This window comes from Thermobia domestica, chromosome 14 (assembly GCF_964235325.1).
Source record: "Thermobia domestica chromosome 14, izTheDome1.hap1.1, whole genome shotgun sequence".
Lineage (NCBI taxonomy): Eukaryota > Metazoa > Arthropoda > Insecta > Zygentoma > Lepismatidae > Thermobia > Thermobia domestica.
Window position 1 is genome coordinate 141,535,258 of NC_137467.1, and position 19,966 is coordinate 141,555,223.

General features: G+C 34.4%; 1 protein-coding gene across 4 annotated transcripts in view; it reads left to right on the plus strand.

Annotated features, from left to right (window-relative positions):
- Positions 1 to 19,966, plus strand: part of LOC145670360 (cleavage and polyadenylation specificity factor subunit 6-like) — a 144,806-nt gene that overhangs the window by 79,079 nt on the left and 45,761 nt on the right. For 2 of the 4 annotated variants that reach the window (XM_081738941.1, XM_081738938.1), the window contains exons 7-9: positions 6,825 to 6,917; positions 9,889 to 10,073; positions 16,708 to 16,852. In XM_081738941.1, the coding sequence (XP_081595067.1) occupies positions 6,825 to 6,917; positions 9,889 to 10,073; positions 16,708 to 16,852 (423 nt within the window). The remainder of the gene's footprint in view (positions 1 to 6,824; positions 6,918 to 9,888; positions 10,074 to 16,707; positions 16,853 to 19,966) is intronic. The other 2 variants (XM_081738939.1, XM_081738940.1) reach the window with 2 other exon arrangements.

The window sequence follows — 19,966 nt, forward strand, 5'->3', positions numbered from 1 at the left end:
TGTTTACGCAGCAAAGCGTTAGTTGCATTTTAAAGATTCTACATAAATGTAAATAAGTTCGCGAAATGACAGCACTAAAATTGCCTTTAACTTTCAATGATTTACATGTTATTAACTGTGACCCGCTTCAACGCAGGCTTTATAATTATGGACAATGTGATTTTCGTTCCAATCAAAGATACTGCATTGTAATTTATTTTATTTAGGGGTTGTCAAGGAAAGTATATGAATATTTGTGTTTGGTAGTACACCAGTCATTCGTTATTTACGTATTCGTCAGTATGAATTAAAATGTGGGGTACTATTGCCTCAAACGAAATTAGACAGCGAACAACATAAATACTTCAGTTGCTACATTCTAGAATGAAAACATAGTTTCATATGTTTTTGTAAAGATTGCTTAAAAAGTCAAAACTTAAGTCGTAATGCACTTACTCCTTGAATTGAGGTTGATGTGAATTCAAACCGCTCATGTATCAACTCATTTGATATTTTAACACACAAATTATAAAATTTAGATATATATATATGATTAAATTTGTGGTTACACTGAGATAGACAATTATATGGTACAATATATGTGAGAAGATATATGATATGCATGTACAGAATACAGAATTACTCAAACCTCAAGGGCCATTATTGATTTCGTAGTGTTCATCGCCTTTTATAATAGATGGAAACACGTTCTCCTAGACTGATAGCTGTATTAGATATAAATCATATATTTAAATAATTAATACTTCTCTGACCAGAGTATATACTTTAAAATTAAAATACAGTAGTTTCGATTATCCGAGCTAATGTGGACCGGATCTAACTCGGATAAGCAAAAACTCGGTTGATACGGATGGATACATAGAAAATTTTGTATATTTATTGATTATTTCTCTTTATTAGATTATTCATTATTATTGTATTTATTATTTTCATTTGACATACAGTACAGAACATATAAATACATTAGGAATTAGCCATAATATAGTAAATAAAATACGGTTTGATATTGATAGTGTACGCTAGCTTTCTTGAGATCCTCTATCCAGCTCGCCCAGCACGTGACAAGCGCACTCGCTTGTGCGAGTACACAGACACCCTTCTTTCAGCAGGAGTACTAGCTCAGGGATTATAACGCAACGTTCCTTCAGGTAGGAATGAAAATAGTACTGACAAAATACTGATATTAATAACAGTCATTAAGCGCGGTCGGAGATATTCACCGAGGGAAATTTCGTAGCTTCGTGAGAGATAGTAATCTCCTCGGGCCTTGAAATCATCACTAGTTCAATCAACTCCGAAAATATAAAGTAGAGAATCTAATATCACAATTGTACCTGAACCATTGCTTGCTTCTTTCCAGAGGTGTGTGTTCCACACTGGATTGAACCTCATATCAAGTGTACTGGAACTATGTTCAACATTCTGCTGGGGGAAAAAAGAGAGAGAGAGAGCTTGATTGTTTAAATAAAGCTATAGCAGGTTTTAAATTGTGTTAGCTTTGTATAACGAAAAAAAGCTATTGCATATTTCAACATCGATTTTTTAATTGTATGTGTGTACGTGTCCATGATACACTTTTTTTTTTTTTTTTTTTTTTTGAAAAGCGCATAATCATAGTCCATATTTGTTATCAATAGGTTCTTTTCGTTTTCATGTAATACTGCGCTCAGTTGGTGCGGATATCTTACTCTTCGAAAAATGAAGAGTGTGTTCGCTTTCATTTTTGTATGCAATATAAGACCTAACTGAACGCACAAACCAATGTGACGTGAATAGCATACCCAAGTCGCGATCACTAATGTTTCCCACGAGACGAGAAAAAAAGGTTGTCTCGTCTCGATTTTCGGAAAGCTTTTCTCGTCTCACTTCGGAAATTCGCTAGTCTCGTTTCGTAAATGTAAGTATAAAATCTATACCTTCATTTTTTCTTGATTTTATCTGGAAGTTATAAGAAGCATTCCGCGTCCACGAGTGTGTGTTGTAATACAGTTATAATACATTTAGTACACTAGTTTTTCCCGCAAATCCCGAGAAGTTTCTTGTCTATTCTTAAAAACGAGACAAGAATTATCTCATCTTTCTCATCGTTTCGAATTTTAAAATGTAATTCTCATCTTGAAGACAAGATAATACGAGAAATTTCTCGTCTCGTGAGCAACACTAGTTAAAACTAACCATATTATTGTCATCATCCTGTTTTAGAACTGAATAAAACCTGAACAGTTATTCAAAAAAGGTTTTTCCTGTTTAAAACAGATCAGCATCAACGTCGTCAAAACAATTATAAGGTAAAAAAAAAAAAAAAAAAAAAAAAAGTAGTTTCAAAATTTAGAAAAAAAGTCCTGCTGTTCTATGAAACCTTAGACTCTCTCTGAATGAATGTCCTGCGTTCGATAATGTTTATTTTGTAATTCTAGGCTAACGGGAACTCACGCTTGCTGATTACTATTCAGTATACACTTTGTAGGACAAGCATTTCGTTTGGAATAATGTTCTGAAAGGGTAATTCCAATTGCAGGCCTTCATGTGACCGTTGTCATTGGTAAGGAACATGTTAATTATTCTAATTTTTCGTTAACTGTTCATCGAGTGCTGAAACTGCGCTGGATCTGAAGCACAAAGAAAGGAGAAACAAACACGGTCAGTAGAATTTACGTGAAAGTATTACTTCCTCCCTCACAGCTGAGAAGCATATGTGAGGTGTGGTACCTCCTTCAGGAAAAGACATCTGGGAACCAAAAAGCGTACCTTATACAAAACACTTATTTTGTAATAGTAACAAAAACAAAATGCGAACAATGCTGTATGGTAGTAGTTGATGTAATCGTGGCAGTAAATGAAGATGCTGGAATAGGCCTCTCATGCAACTACAGTTGTAACTTTCTTAACCTATGAGTTGGCAACATTACTAGTGAGTTGTGTTCACTCGAGGATGGAACTGAAGCTGTCTGCTAGGTCGGTTCTCAAGAATTCTTCTCCATAATACATACACAAGTTGAACAAAGTATTTCATAGTCTTGTGCTTCATTGAGCCGTCTCGTTTTTGGCCACTGTATTGCACAGACGTAACAACATTATAATGTCAGCTGGTACCTTGTCGTCTCGCTGTTCGACGTTGTGCAGTGCTTTCTCAAATTGCAACTCAAGACGTGCAACAATTAAAGCTCGTTAGCTTAATTATGGCAATGTCGGCCGAAATCGTCATCTTTATGCCAATTTTATGTTTGCCTTGTTACCGAAACAAAAGCCTGTAAAGTGCTTAAACTGCTTATCGTTGTAACCGGATTAGTTTTTAAATTTTCTTTGTTGTATTAAGCTCGGATAACACGGAGCCTCGGTTAGTCGAAACTCGGATAATCGGGACTCCACTGTAAGTCGTAACAGTTTTAATAACTTAACGTTATCTTCATCAGACGTTAAGTTACTGTAACCGTTACTACTTACTTAATTTTAATAAATAAATAAATAAATATATACTCTGGTCAGAAAAACATTAATTATTTAAGTAATAGTTCCAGTCAATATAGATGAAGATATAAATCATATTTACGTAGACAAATGATAATATGTAGACAAATAGTAAAGCTGTCTACTTTTTATGCTTGCGATTACGGTTTCCAATGAGAATACTAAATTCCCAATTTTCAGAGTACAGCTCGAATGAACAGGTTGCGGAATTTGGCGTAGAAAGCGAGTAACAGTAGTAATATGGGAATGCATATGCTAACCATATACAACACAAGTAACAAGTCGTTTGGCCAGCTATAACTGTTTATTGGATGTAGCACAGTGGAGTTTAATAGTTGTAATATATCATAAGTATGCGTAACATTAAATTGTCCTAATAAATTGGGGAATGTATTCTGTTTGACGTTTCTATTATTATTAGTTCTAAAACTGTCGGTGAATATGTGAAATATTCTCGTTAAATGAGTTTCTGTTACAACTAGTTCAAATGTCGTTTCCCATTTATATAATTCTAGAGTTAAAACTAGTTGCAGTTGATGGGCATTTTGTAGAAAGGGTTGGTGGAACTAATTCGCCACGAAACGTAATTAAAAAATGTTATAAATTCACGTAGATTGTTTTGCATGTTTTTTTCGTTGTTCTGGCCGCTCTGTATCAAAGGAATTACTTAATTTCATGTTAGTGATTTTGGTAGAAACGAAGAAACATTCTTTTGTTGTGATCTACTTGTAATTAATGTTGTTTTGATACAGTACTATATATTTCTACATTATTTATACAAAATTATGTTGTTGTTAACATACGAACACCACGTGAATTTTCTCCTTTGTTGAAAATTACTAGTGATGCACAGAATCTTCCACTGTTAAAAGTAAATAGAAAACAATAATAAACATCAGACTTGTAAAATGTTTTATTTTAATGCCAGTAGAATATTTTCTGTTCTGAAACAAAGATAATGAGACACTTAATGTGAACAGTGAATATTTTGAAGGTGCCAACTGCCTTAAATTATTTAAAGTAGAAATGTCAAGTCTTATTATTTAATCTGTTCTGACTACAAATTAGTATTAACTCAAATCGTCAATATTGCTTTCCTTTTCAGCTCAGCATACTTTCGACAGAATTGCAATAATAAACAATCTAATGCAGATCTCAGTAATATTTTCACAGTTATTAATGAATAAAAAGTTTTATAAAATGTTAAGATTTTTCTTTGTACGATTACAGTACGCACTATGTATATATGTCGTGCTAATTGTACACAAATAATATAATATATGCATATTATCGCTAATGTGTTACATTACGTTTGTTGATCATTTGCTTATGTATTGAAATACACACACACACATATATATACACCTTTGTTAGGAATGCTGCAAACCATAACCTGTATTCTTTTTATTATACTTACATCAGTTACATATGTTCCATACAATTTTGTCCTCATACGCCAGTGTCATTTCCACTAAACATGATAACGTCACGTATATAATCTCACCACATGAATATTTTGAAACATACGTTATTGTGAAGTGCCTCTAACCAACATATAAATGATAAAGACCATAATAATTTTTTAAAATATTTACATCGGTAACAAAATTCACGTGTTCATTTAAGCTGTTTCGTTCTAATTTCAGACAAGGTCACCATAAAAAACTTACTCAGAAAAACTCCTGAAATTATACTTAACTACAGTATACATAATGGTATAATTTTGTTACCAATGTAGAATACAACTATCGATAATTCACTGTTTAAGAAGAATAAAATAGAATTAGCAATTCTGATTATGTACTGATTTGATGCACGAGCGTGAAGACAATTTCTTGCCCAATGGTATTATAAGTACAAAGATGGCTTATCAAAGAGGCGTTTGTTTAATCTACAAACGACAAATTATTGGCTATAACGTTTCAAAAATAATTTTAAAAAATCATTCCTATAAGAAATAATTGAACTGACGTAAAATATTATGTTGTTGAAAACCCTTTTCTGTAACATTATAAAACAAGTTTAGATAATGGGTTTAACATGCAGTACTTTTATATCGTCTTTGCGCTACGAAAAACTAAAGTGTAACTTTTTTCAATAATGTATGTTGTGGAAAAGGAGCAGTAAACTGATTGAAATGGCTCCTTTTGGTTTGATGTTTCAAATGTTCACAACAAAGTAAGGAGTGTACCATTATACCCACTGTGTAACAAATATAGGTATCAAGAGTTAATATTAGTAGCCGATTTTAGCAAAACTCATTAAACAATTAATACGTTGCAAATATTGTGCAGATTTCATATATAACTTTCCTTCTAAAATATTGTAGGATAAGTACGTACAGTTTTTCAAAGCGCAACGACTATGTAATCTTAAATTGAGGAGTTTGATATAGTAAGGGCGTAAGCGAGTTTACGCCCTTTTTGCATCAAACGCATTTGTGGCTTTTGCCATGCTTGTTTAGCCTCCTGGTAACATTTCAGTTCAATATCGGAATAAAATGCTGGATATTATATTGTTTTATGTAAGAAAAAAAAAATACTTAAATTTTCAACATCGTTTTTCTCCAACTGCATGTTTCAGACTTACCTTCTTTATTGCATCAAACTCCTCAATTGTTGATGAATTATGATAATTATAGTAGGAATGGGTGCTACGTCATTGCTAAGCGTAGAATGAGCACATTAATAATATTCTTTAATCTATTTTTGAAAAGGAATTTTATTCATTTTCAAAAATAGATAAAGTTAGTTCATAGTATGTAGTTAGTTCATAGTTAGTTCATACTATGTAATTTTACTCATCTTCTATTTAGATTTGGTACTGCTTCACCTTATTCCTTTTATCATCCAGTTTTGAAACTAAGGCTATTTACTGCTTTCTTTTGGTCGTACAAAGATCTTGTGTCACTCGGTCACATGTCTCCAATAGTTATGTCTAAAACGAAGATTCAAGAGTTTTAAAAATAATAAAAAAAATAAATAAACTATTGATCAAAATGCAGGCATTTTAGTTCTTAATAGATGTGCAGTTGTGTGTATAATCGTATTTTATTCTCTGAACACATGAATTGGAAGTGTTACAAATGGTATCGTAAGTTAAATGTATTTTTTTTATTTCCTCTTGTATAAGGACAATAGTTTTAGTGTGTCATTAACGTTAAATGGTTTTACAGTTTCTAAATGAAATCATAATGTGACGATGCTCGAAGATCGCTCGAAATTATACTGTGTGAAGGAAGAAGTTAAACGCTAGTCAGCATGTTAAATGTTAAACACTATTATCTGTAAATTAAAGCACGTTTGTATGAAGTCCCTAGCACTTGTAATACTAGCGTTGGTACTTATTTGTTCTAGGGCCAGGTTATCCTCCCCATTCACAGCCCCCACCAATGCAAGGACCACCACCAGGTCCAGGGCAAGGACCTCCTCCACGAGGACCTCCACCAGGTTAGTTGTACCAGGACCGTCGTGGATGAAAGTCATTGGAGGATTTGGGTTTGATTACCTATTAATGGGTGTTTTTATGAGTGTGTAATGCTAAATATTTTTAGAGAAAATGTATTTCAAAGTAATGTATGAAACTGCTATTCAGATCTTCGAGTTGGTTGTAATCGAGTGTAATAACTTGTGGTTCTGTAATTAAAAATATGTCCGATGTGTATTATACTTGATTTTAAAAACTAAATAACCAAAGAGAGTTTGGAAATTGGCACAAATCATTTTGAAGAATGTATTATAAATCAAAATAGACTTGTTGCTCGAAGATCGTGTCAAGCCAGTCTGAAAAAAAAATATATATATATATATATATATATATACCATGCCTGTTGCAATTCAACATGAGAAGGCTAATGTTAATATCATTATGGTGATAGAGACGAACGGATACTTTTGTTTTGATATTGTTATCAATCTTTCATAGGTGATAGGTATATACAGTTGCAGCGTAGCGTTGAAGTAATATGTAGAAATTGCAATACATCGAAATGTATGTATTATATCGGTATTAGTCGATTCCAGCTCCCACTGGAGATCGCTTAAAACTTCAGAGCTTGAAACCAGTAAAATATGAATGATACTAAAAATTATATTAAAAATACATGTATTTGTTACTAATAGTGCGGTTTTTAGTTTTGTGATTCTGTCGATTTTCAATTTATTTTTAAAAATAGTCTCAGGGAATGTAACAATAATGTGTATGTTAGTAAACATTACGCCGTATGTTCGATGTTTGATTCCCATGGAAGGATCAAATGCATTTGAGTTCTGCTAGCAACAATAGTAGTTCGCGTGTGTAAATTGGGTTTATGTAAAACTGATTTCTATAAAAATAAAATTGAGAACAAAGAACACAAAATATAATATGTAATATATACAATAAGGGGTACAGATTAAACAATATCTTACATAAGTAAAAACAACTGGGACAACATTATTATGTTAACTCAGCATAAGAGTAAATCCATAATTAAGACGACAAGAAATATTTTGTACAGTGAATGTAAGATTAGTATATGCGAGTACGGCATTTTATTAAAAATATTTTCTTCTTTTTTTTTTTTTTTTTTTCTATTGTGCACGTAAGTCTGATATTATGATTGTGGTTAAGATACGGCTTTATATTACATTGCTCTTCTCGTGTATAAGACTTCAGTGCTTGTAGTATGTTGTGATGTAGGGTAACTGTATGTATGTATTGAAGAACTGTTTTTGAAAAGAACATAAGTACACGGAAATACTGAACGTATTCAAAAATAAGAAAAAATGAATTCTAGAGTTAAGCGTAGATCTTATCAATACAAAACTATATTATATAAAATATGGCCATGTAAAAGGGATTTTTAAGGATGATCAATATTTCCATTCTGTGTTAGATGTTCATGTATATAGTACTAGTTCTTCCATGTTGGATGACTATTTTCTGGCTGAGTAGTGTCGGCAATGCATTCGTTAAGAATCTTATTAATAAGAATGCATCATTTCGTTTGGTAATGCTTTATATCTGGTATGCCGTATGAAACTATATATTCAGAATATCAGTCAATATTGTAGATTAGGACAAATATCAGATACGTGGTAATGCCTGTTCCGCCGTTAATGCATAATACAATTTAACATCTAGCCTATTATTACCTACGTAACGTGAAAATGAGTCATGTGGGCGCAATGTTACATTTCTTTTCATTTGTCATATTAGTGCGTTATAATCACTAAACCTATAATTAGCGATGCAAAATTTTAAGATTGCATACACAATATTTTTATCTTTCGCTGTGGTGTGTTCATTGGATATTGATAGTTAAACAGCGTTTTCTATTAAACAATGCGTTGTATATTTGTTGTATAAGGTGATGATTGGGAGAAACAGTTCTTTCATTCATCCAGTGAAACCGTAAGTACTGTATCTTACGATAGCTGTGTTCGCAGTTTTTTCATATAATTATATGCTATGGTTGCCCGAAATCTAATCTGATCTGGAATTATAGCTGACGGTATTACCATATGATGTAACGTAATGTGAACAAGAGAAGTCGTATAAAAATTCGTTGTTGGTAGAGTGTATTTTTAAAAGAACACATAGGCAACTTCAAGGATATATCGACCTTAATTTTTAAAATTCAAGAACTTTGCATATCAAACTGAAGAATAAATGATGATATACCATTTCAGTTTTTGTGTTAAAAGAACAATACGATTTAATTCTATTGTATTATTTGAAAACGATACTATAGTTAGTCATGATACACTTACTTCTTATAAACAATTTATTATTGCTTCAGACTTAATATTGATAATTTACAAATTGGAAGGTGGTTACTTAACACCCGTCTCCTTTAGCCTAGCCGGCATAAACGTGGGACGTAAAACTAAAAAATTTCATTTCATTGCATTTCGTTTCATTTATATAACATGTCAAACTTTCAAACAAAAGTACTTCCGTCAGATTGCATTACAGACCCAGTTTAACTAATATAATTAGTTAGAGCATTGGGGATACTAAATCTGTTTGACATGTGATCGTAATCATACGTTGAAAATCACGTAGAATAAAAGTAAGGCAAGCATGAAGTAATAATTGTTTTCCCAAACGTAGTTTTCTCATGTGTTTTTTACAAATCATTCATTTCGGAAAAAGATGGTACAGAATATAGGAGTATTGCATTTTTCAATGAATGTTCCGTATCTTGTTTTAAATTCACATAAAAATATTTCAAGAAATCTTTTATATTAGGCACAGAATTAAACTATTATAGAAAATTCGTATCCCTTTACGTATCTTATATCTTGTGTAGTTAGAAGAACTTTAATTTTTCTGTGTGTTTGCTGTGATCAGTTTTCTTTTCTGATTTGTGTTTGTGTTGTATGAGAGAATATCTCTTCATACTTCGTTATTGATCAAATTTACTTTTCGTTACAGGTCCAGGGGGACCGCCACCAGGACACGTAGGGCCTCCACCCCAGGGCCCACCAGCTCCTCACGTGAATCCAGCTTTCTTTCAGCAAGGAGGTGGCCCCCATCAAGGTCCCCCTCCACCGCATGGACCACCTCATGCTTACGGGCCACTCCCTACATCCCAGGTACGAGGTTGGGGAAAGAATCGTGTAAGTGGTATTGAGAGAGTTAAGGTGTCTGTAATTAAAGAATGCTTCATTTTAGGAAGAATTAACTTGCTTTTAACAGGGTGGGTGGGATTACCGTGACCATTATAATACATTTTGCCCCCGAGTTAAAAAAGTTTCTTTTTAAAGAAAATAAAACAGTACTGCTTTTTCTCTCTCTTAACGTGTAATATTGGTTTCCGTACAGCTAGATTTAATCAGAAATTTGCAGTAATAATGTGAAGACAATCTGTTGATTAACTTGCTTTAGTGTGCACAATCTTGTTCTCTGTTTCAACCAAACAATTTTTGATCTAATTTTGGTCTTTTAATCAGCCCACCGATTATTATTTTTTATTATTATTATTAATTATTTTTGAACAAGGTTGTACACATGCATGTATTACGGTTCTTGTATATATTAAAAATAGTGTCTTTAAAAGATTGTACACTTATCTGTCTAAATTGAAATTATCATATCGAACGTGATAATTGTAATGAATTCCTTTTTCTCAACAGAGTCCATTCATTTACGTCATACGTTTTATTTCTGTTTCCATTGTAGTGTTAAATGCTAGTCAAATTTTGTAGTTTTGTTTGGGAATGCAGTTTTAAGGTTTTCAGTTACACATTGGATTCTTCACCAGCATATTTTTTATACAGCACGTGTTCGCACTAGAGTGAAAAACCAACTTATGTTAAAGAGTGTTGTTAAGTATTCGTATTAGTATTTGTGTGTGTCTGTGTGTGTAAGTATTGTTGAGTAAGTGAAAATTTTATAATATATATGGGTTCTGAGAATATATATCAAGTATGTTTCGTTGACCATTGTGATTGTGTGTTGCAGTGCTATTTAAGAGTTGACTAATCTGAAAATAATTTATTTAAACTTGTTTGCTGTGTTTCGACTGCTTTTATAAGAACTTAAATAATATCATATCAAGGATTTTGACTTCGTAGTGCTAGTAGTTTTTCGTCTTTTGTAACTTGCGGAATGTTACATTTATTTAAGTTTATTAGACAGTAATTAGCAAGATTAATGAATACCAGATTAATGAATGAAAATTCTTAGAATGAAACTAATTTCTAGTGTCAAGATCATAATCGTGGAATAGTCTTGATAAATTTTATCCCTTTTAAACAACTGGAGATGTGTACGATACGTAACATATCCTTTAAATATTTCAATTGGAGTCTTGCCTTTTCTTTAGGTTCAGCCTACGAATCTTGCATGGCCACACTTTGTGTTTGGCGCGCCGCGATAACACGAGAGCCTGAAAACTGATAACATCATTTGTTAGAATAGTAATAGAGTAAAGATTGATTAGAAACTTTATTTTGAGATTGTTCCAAAAACTACTTTGTTTGCTTGATATTGAAATTTTCATCAATATACGTAAAGGTTCACCAAGAAGGTATTAGTGGTTGAGTTTCACGTAATTACACTAGATGGAGCAAATATCTGTCAACTAAACAAAGGTGCTCTTTTACACATCTCGTTTACCACCATTTAGAGATAGAAAAACATGTGAAAGTTTATATGTGAGCAATTAGGGATTAACTTGTAAGTAAAGACGGAAAAAGACGAAGATGTACCAGTAGCCAAAGAAAATGGCTCTTTGCTACCAATGTTACGGATTCACTGAGCCCGATCTTTATATATGTTAACGGAATAGTTGAATTCTTTTTTTTTTTTCTTTTTTTTTTCCCCCTTCTTCTCTAACGAACCTTCACTTAAGAATTTTGATTTTAAATTCGCTCAGCTCGGTTTTGCACACTGAATGGATTAATATACTGTAATGTATTCAGATAGTAATAATCCAGATGATATTACATTGTACCTAGTTATATCATAAGTACTGTCACAAAGTTTGGAGTGGCGCTGTAGGTATCCGGAGTGGCACAGTGCTGCCATCTGTGTATAAAGCGGAAGATGCATGTAGTGTGTGTTTGATTGTTCATGACATACGTTGATATTGTTCTGATGGAGTGGGGCGATTACGAAAATCGTGTAGCAGTAATTGCACTACACAAGGTCGGGAAGACAGCAGGTGAGATTTTCAACCTCCTGGAACCCCTTACAAATCAGCAAGAGATTCGTGTATCGCGCCATACAGCGATACACCGAGACTGGAACGGCAGCTGACCGCGCAAGGAGTGGCAGACCACAAACGGTACGAACCCCGCAGGTCCAGAAAGCAGTCGCAGCAAGAATTCGAAGAAATCCTGTTCGAACAAAGTGTGATGGCTGCTGAGATAACCATCAGCAGAAATTCCATGTCTCGTGTGCTCAGGAGTGACCTACATCTACGTCCGTGTAAGAGGCGGACTGGTCACTTTCTGATCCAAACATTAATGTCGCTGAGTGTCCTTAAATCAAAGAGACTGTTGCAGCATTACGCCAACAATGTGAACAGAAAGATTCTGTTCACTGACGAAAAGGTATTCAAAAAAGTTGGGCAGGCCTACAACGCCCAAAATGATCGTGTATATGCCACGTCATCTACTGCAGCTGCTGAGGCAGCTCCAAGGGTTCAGAGGGCACATCATTCTACCTCAGTGATGGTTTGGTGGGGAGTGAGCTACTCATGCACAACCCAGCTGCATTTTTGCGAACAAGGTGTTAAAACATCTGTCAAGGTGTACCAGGACACAGTGCTAACACCTATCGTGAAACCACTGCCTGTTACCATGTTCCCTGGAGAAAGTTGGATCTTCCAGCAGGATTTCGCTCCAGGACACAAAGCGAAAACAACCCAGGAGGGCTAGTACGGAACGTCCCGACTACATTTCTACCGCTAATTGACTTTCTAGCAGCCTGGACCTTAACCCGTTGGACTACAAACTTTGGGCAGTCCTTCAGGCAAAGGTCTGCCATAAGCGGCATCCATCTGTCGACAGTCTGAAACAATCTTTGATCCGAGCAGTGAACAATTTTCCCATGGACGTGGTGCGTAATGCCATTGACCAGTGGCCGGACAGACTTCGTGCCTGCATCAAGGCTAAGGGGGGACATCTCGAAAAATGATTCGTGCGTCAGGTGTACAACATGACCAAAATAAATTGCCTTGGTGTTAATACTCTCTGTGTTATTCACATTCAAACTTGTGACAGTATTTATGATATAACTAGGTAATATATTTAAGAAATCCAATCTTTTGAATTGAAATTTTAAAGAATTCTTAGATTTAGTGTACTGTACATAACGGAAAGCGTAATAATAGGAAAGTTTTCAGATTAGTGTGATTAACGAGAGGTAGTGTTGCACAGAACATAAAAGTTGTACAGTCGTTTCTTGTTTGTCGTAGAACAAACATACGTGCATGTGATGACCTGTAATTTTCTGACGTATAGTAAAACAACCAACCGGTTATATTACATACGAAATTTCACTTCAACTTGTAATGCAGAGTAAAATAGGAATTCAAGAGTTAAATATTACATATATATTTGTGAAGAATTCACAATTAAAGTTCCATTTAGGTCAGTCATCAGCTGTATAATGAACTGTATTTTAAAGAAAGGAAGAGGAAAAAACGTGAACCTCACTCCTCTTGTTGCTGATATGTGATTCATTGTGTAAAATCTCTTTCATTCCCATGCGTGGGAAAGAGAATTAGCTCACAAATATTTCTAATGTAATTTGTTTATACTTGAATAGTTAATATTTAATGAAGTTGAGGTATTCAGTGGATGTGAGATCTTGGGAAGAAAAATTTAAGACGGTGAAAGAACTTATGATGATTATGGTCTTTATCACTGAAAGAACAATTGTTTGAGTGCTGACTAAAATCCTTGCTTTACCAGAAACATTTCTTAATGTGAATTTAGCCTCCGAGAAACCTAATAGTATGCCCGTATTCATAGAGCCATTATCTGTGATCTTACTTAGGATAACATTTTTGTTCTTTGCTGGTGATTTATTACTCTATTGCTCCCACTAAGGGTCAGCAGTTTAATTATCCTCCATTCTATCCTCCTTCAGTTTACTTATGATCCATAGTGCCTGACGAAGTCAAAGTGGATAGTGGGCGAAACTGTTACGCGTTAATAATTTTTAAAATAAACTTATTGTTTTGCTCAGCGAATAGTTAAGTCAAATTTACGTATAATAAAAGCAATGCTTGAACAATGGTAAAGATTATTGTTAATCCTTGCTTTGAATCAGCTGTATTATTTATACTTCTGGAGTCCATAAGCATGTTATTTTCATGAATAGTTCAGTGCTTGTGATCGCTGGTTCAAATCCTGCTTCTAGTAGTATGCTTCGAACACAGATTTTGAATAGTGATTCTAAGAGTTATGTTCTTCATATCTTTTGTGTTACATAAAACAAAACAAAAATCACATATCACATCGTGAAATCGTGTAAGAAAAGTACATATGGCTTAAGAAGGGTTTATAGATTCGAATCCCTGTGTAGAGGGTGGTTCAAATATCTTGTCACCACCTACAGAAAGGTGTAATAACAATAGAATTGGACGTAACAGCCTTCTTCAGCGGTTGGGTTGTTTGGTATCTATTAGGAAACACGTTTCTTTATATTACCCAACAGAAAGTTAAACAACTGCAATGTAGAGTAAAATCAGGAATCAAGAGTTGAATTTTACGTATATTTTTGTGAAAAATGCACTACTAAGTTCCATTCAGATTAGTCATCAGCTGCGTAAAATCTCCTTCATCCCTATGCGTGGAAAGAGAAAGTTCACAAATATCTTGTAATTTGTCTATACTTTAATACTTCATAATAAAGTTGAGATATTCAGTGGATATGAGATAATCAGTTGGGGAAAACATTTGAGACGGGAAAAGAAGAATTGATTACTATTCTTCCCAGAATGCACTCGTTCATGTGTGCATATCTTTGCAATCAGCCTTCTTCCAAACTATAAGTGCTGGTGTCAGCTATCTAAAATATCGAGGATTTCTTGTAAAAGCATCACAAGGAACATAAAATTTATGTACTAGTATTGTATAATCTGATGCATGTTGTGTGTTAATACAACTCTTACGGGAGGTAACAAAGCATTTGGACCACCCTGGTTTTCTTAAGTGATTATGATATTGTATTTTCTCCCTTACAGCTATTTCAAGACCCATACTCGTACAAACATGCATACGAAATTTTAGTCGTGTAGTATTTGTATTTTCAGTATTGTTAAACTAATTGTACATTTATTTTTATACTTTTATCCTATTCCATACGTATGTATGCTGCTAATTTCTTTCTTTCGGTAGGATTTAAACTACCATTTAAGAATATGTCAGAATAATATATTTTTTAATCGTTTACATTAAAAAAAAAAGCTTTGAAATTCTACATCTGTGACTATTAAGAAAGAGAGAAATTCAAGGTATAACTACTACACAAAATAGTTTATTTTGATGCCATTCCACACGGCTGCAAGAAGTTTAACTAAAATATCATTGTATAATAGCTTGTAAACATATTGTTTCAGTTATTATTATTATTATATTTTTTTTAATGGTTTTTGCAAGATAGCCATGGAACGAGTAATACAATAAAAACGTTGCAATTATGCTTTGGTTTTCATAAAATATTTCAAATGCATTCATTCTTTTCGTTGTAGTAGTATAGTTGATGATCTCTTGTATTGTATTAGTGAAAATGTACGATTTATAGGGAGTTTATCCATAAACATATGGAAAAATGCTAGCTGTCAGTTCACAGAGTTTCGGGATGAAATCTTAGGGAAGTTTGTTGTGTTTAAATTAGCTGTAGTTGTACACCTCATTTTTCAAGTTAATTGTAAATCATATTTATATATGAAGAGTTGGTTTCGATAAGGTCTTAAGCTAGTAGTCCCGAGTTCGATTCCCAGTGGGGACACTCGGTCGAAAAAGAGTAACAGCTTTTCCGGCCAGCCATCTCGAGTGAGTTTTCCCCCGGGTTTCCCACATTAACACCAGGCAAATGCCAGGATGTTTCTAACATATAGGTCCCAGGCCGCTTTCTTCCTTCCCTTTCATCGGATAGGTGCTCGCAGAGGGACGCCATGTCTCATATTCGTGACGGGCTAATTGGCCATAGACACCGGCCCAGAAATCTAATTCCTAATTCTAATCGATAAGGTCCTACGTAGCGTTTTCTTGAAAATGCGTGTTATTACGTAAAATGACTAGGATGAGGTATGAACTCACGTCCACACAAAGCTTATCAAAGTATACGACACAATAAGGATAATCCTATATCCATACAAACCATATACTCATATGTACAACTCGAACAAAATTTGCAGGACTATATACATTCAAATTTGTTATATGAGCCCTTATCGAAATGAACTCTGCATGTGTTAAACATGCCTTTAGTTGTGCTGGGAATACATATCTGATGTGTTAAACAGATTTGATAATTGTTTTTAACAATTTTTCTCAAATATTAATGTTATGATTGTTCTTCATTCACTATTTTATTTCGTTTTTCTTTTCGTACATAGTAAGTGTTGCATCTGAAAAATGATACAACACAAGTTCTGTATTTTTATATTTATTTTTGTTTTAATATTTGTAAGAGTTGTATTTGATGTGTTGCAAGTAATTTGACTTTTATTTCCTTGTGGATGTGTGGAATGACTGGAGACTTCAATGACATATTTAAACTCCATATTTGCAGCCTGGACAGTTTGGTGCACCACCTCCAGATAATAGATCTGAAGGTCCACCGCAGATAAGTGAGGCAGAGTTTGAAGAAATAATGAGTAGAAATCGGACAGTTTCTAGTTCAGCAATCGCGCGTGCCGTATCTGACGCAGCCGCCGGTAAGGAAGTATTTATAATTCAGTTAAACTTTGTATTTCTTTTGTTTTCCATTGATGCTGTTCATGACCTTGTAGAAAAAATATACAAAAACTATGTAGTAGTAATGTATAAATCGAATTATTTTGTGTGTTAATACAAAGATCGTGAAGAAGTCAGTGATATCCGAGAACAAAATATTTCAGGTGCATACTTTCATTTATGATGCATCATCATTGTATTTTTCTTTGCTGCTCATGTACATGCTCTAATATTATGTTCGTTTTTACTTTGATTGATGATAATTTTAATTTAGCATATTGTACGATAATCTTTACCTTTTCACCATTACACACTTACTGTAGACAAGGGTTGATTTATGAGAGGGAGGCATGGTAGTTCAGTCATAGAGCACTCACCTCTAGTGCTTGGAATCCCTGGTTCAATCCCAGCTCTCACCAAGTGGGCTTTTTGGTGAACAACACCGTGGATTTTTCTGTTTCTTTCTACTTTCTTCATTCCACTATCATCCTCCGTCTCATTATCACTGCCGTCTAGATGCATAATCTTGGGACGTTACTCTTGATAAACTAAAACTAATTTACATTTTCGTACTATTCATTAATTAAAGATAATTATATTTTTTTACTGTCAGATTTCGATTTTGAAACTATTCTGATCCGTGGTTGTGTATATTTGTGTTTGCCTCTGGCTAATAACAACTTGTGCACGTAAAGATTTTAAATAACAGTAGCAAACGGTTGATTATTCCAGCTGCATCTCTAATAGAATACATACGTTTATTCTGCAAGGATTAATCTTGCATGATGGATGCCCCCCCCCCCTTAAGTATGCCAGATTTAAGACCCAGTCCTAGTTCTAAGCCCACGTTAATGGTTGACTTATTTCTTCGTAACTTTGCCGTTGCATAAATACGTAAAGCGAAAACTCAAAACTCGTATTTTTTTCGTGGATTTGTTTTGTTTTGTTTTGTTTTGTTTTGTTTTGTTTGTTCAATACCAACTGTTTACAGACTTCGTAATTACTTATCACAAGTTATACACTAATTAACCTAAGTGGAATCGATACCAACCATATAATATTGGTAATTTAATTGTAGGATTACTGTTATTATTATTAAGTTTACATGTTACTAGGGGCATTATTTTGCGTTGTTCCTTTTGCACCTTTCATATAGAACTCATTTGAACTCAATCTCGCATAAAATTCGTACACCTCGTAATGAACAACTCCCACCCCTTTTCTTTCATTTCTTGGTCAGACATCTAAAAATACTGAAACACGTGTTCAATCATGTTCACATTCCTCTCTCTAACCATAAGAGATTGCGAGATGTGAACTTCTTACTGTAAGAATTGCAACCAACTTCTTTCCTTCCCTTCTAGGATAAATAACAAGAAATTCTGAAACACATTGTTCAGTTATTTTAAGTGAAAAATCTAAATACCAAATTTCGTAAGTAACCTTAAGGGACTTCACAATATGGACATCTTATAATAATTATTATATTCATCCACCTATCCTACCACTTTCGCTCCCTTCTAGGACAGATATCTAAAAAGGCTCAAACAGAGGTTTAATTATTTTATAACACGTTTCTGACCTCTGACCTCGTGTTTCTGACCTTAAGAGATTCCAAAATATGGGCATATTATTATAATTGCAATCCCATGTTTTCTTCTGCGTCGAATTTCTGAAAATCTTTCCTTACTAGTATCTTTTGTCACAAATTCTATAATTGGCATAGGCGTTGATCAGTCAGTGAGGAGAGATTGGCTGTGAATGTGTTTCTTTCGTTTAAAAAAATCCAGGGAAAAAGGCCGTTGCATCCTCGCGATGCCAGTGTGCAGAATATTGTCCACCAGCCATGTGCGGTGAGGATGAACATTATCGTCCATGAATATAAACAAGGGACCAAATGCTGTAGCCGACCACACAATATGAGACCTGAGAATCTCATCACTGTGCCGTGGACTGTCAAGCTACCATACTGGATGACATGCAGGTCGGTACATTGGCCACTACCCAAACCCTGAATGATTCCACCGCCACGCACATGGGCGACATAATTACGATTTCGACGTTCTGTTTAGATCAGTATACGTCGATTGTCTTAATGCAATCTAAACCAAGACTCATCCGAAAATAGAACGTAACTCCATTCGGGATTCTTGGCATGTGAGACCCCGGGATCGATACCCGGCAGGAGCTCATGTGGTTCGGATTCCAAGTTAACCAGTAGGTCCAGGTCTCATATAGCCTCACTGCAGAACAGGACGTTAAACTCAAAATCTACTAAACTCCATTCAGAATTCCTCATTCACGATGTTCAGCAGCAGGTCCAGCTGATACTCTACTGGCTCAACTCTATAGCAGATAGTGATACAAATGGCCTTCGTGCATGGAGATCACCTTGAGTTTATACTGTACACTTTGTTAACTTGAGACCTCATGTTTAGATCACTTGCAGTTCGTCGTGTGCTCCAATGTGCCGGTAACATTAAATAGCTGTCGATTTTTGTTATTGTCCTGGACTGCCTTGTCTTCTTGGCCTGTGTCGAGCAGTTCCTGTATGTTGAAATCGTACCCACAGTCGACCAATGACACTAAGAGATACATGCAAAGCTTTTGGTGCTCGCCTCTGTGTATGCCCCCCTTTCATTCTCACAGTAGTTCTCTAAACCTAAGATTCCTTAATCACTATGGCATCATTGTTTCTATTTAAAACACCACTACACTAATTCAGATCCATCCCCTTGGCGTTACTAACACAATATTGGGATTTCCGTGGGGCTATGATTTTCGCATCTTATCACCAAACTCCAGATGATTGGTGACCTCATAATATCACACATGGCTATTCTGTCCCTATAATCCATAATGAATCATCTGCATTCTGTGAGACACCGATCAGCATCAAATAAGTCATTTTTGCAAAGTTTTCGTGGTCACTTTTGCAGTTCTGGATTGCTCCTGTAAATATTTGCACCAGGAAAGTTGTTTAAAATAAATTTCTAATTGTAATTTGTATTCAATGATGTGAACTTTTATAATAGTGAAACATGTTCAAAATATAAATGGTCTCTTAATAATTATTATATGCAGAGTGTAATGTA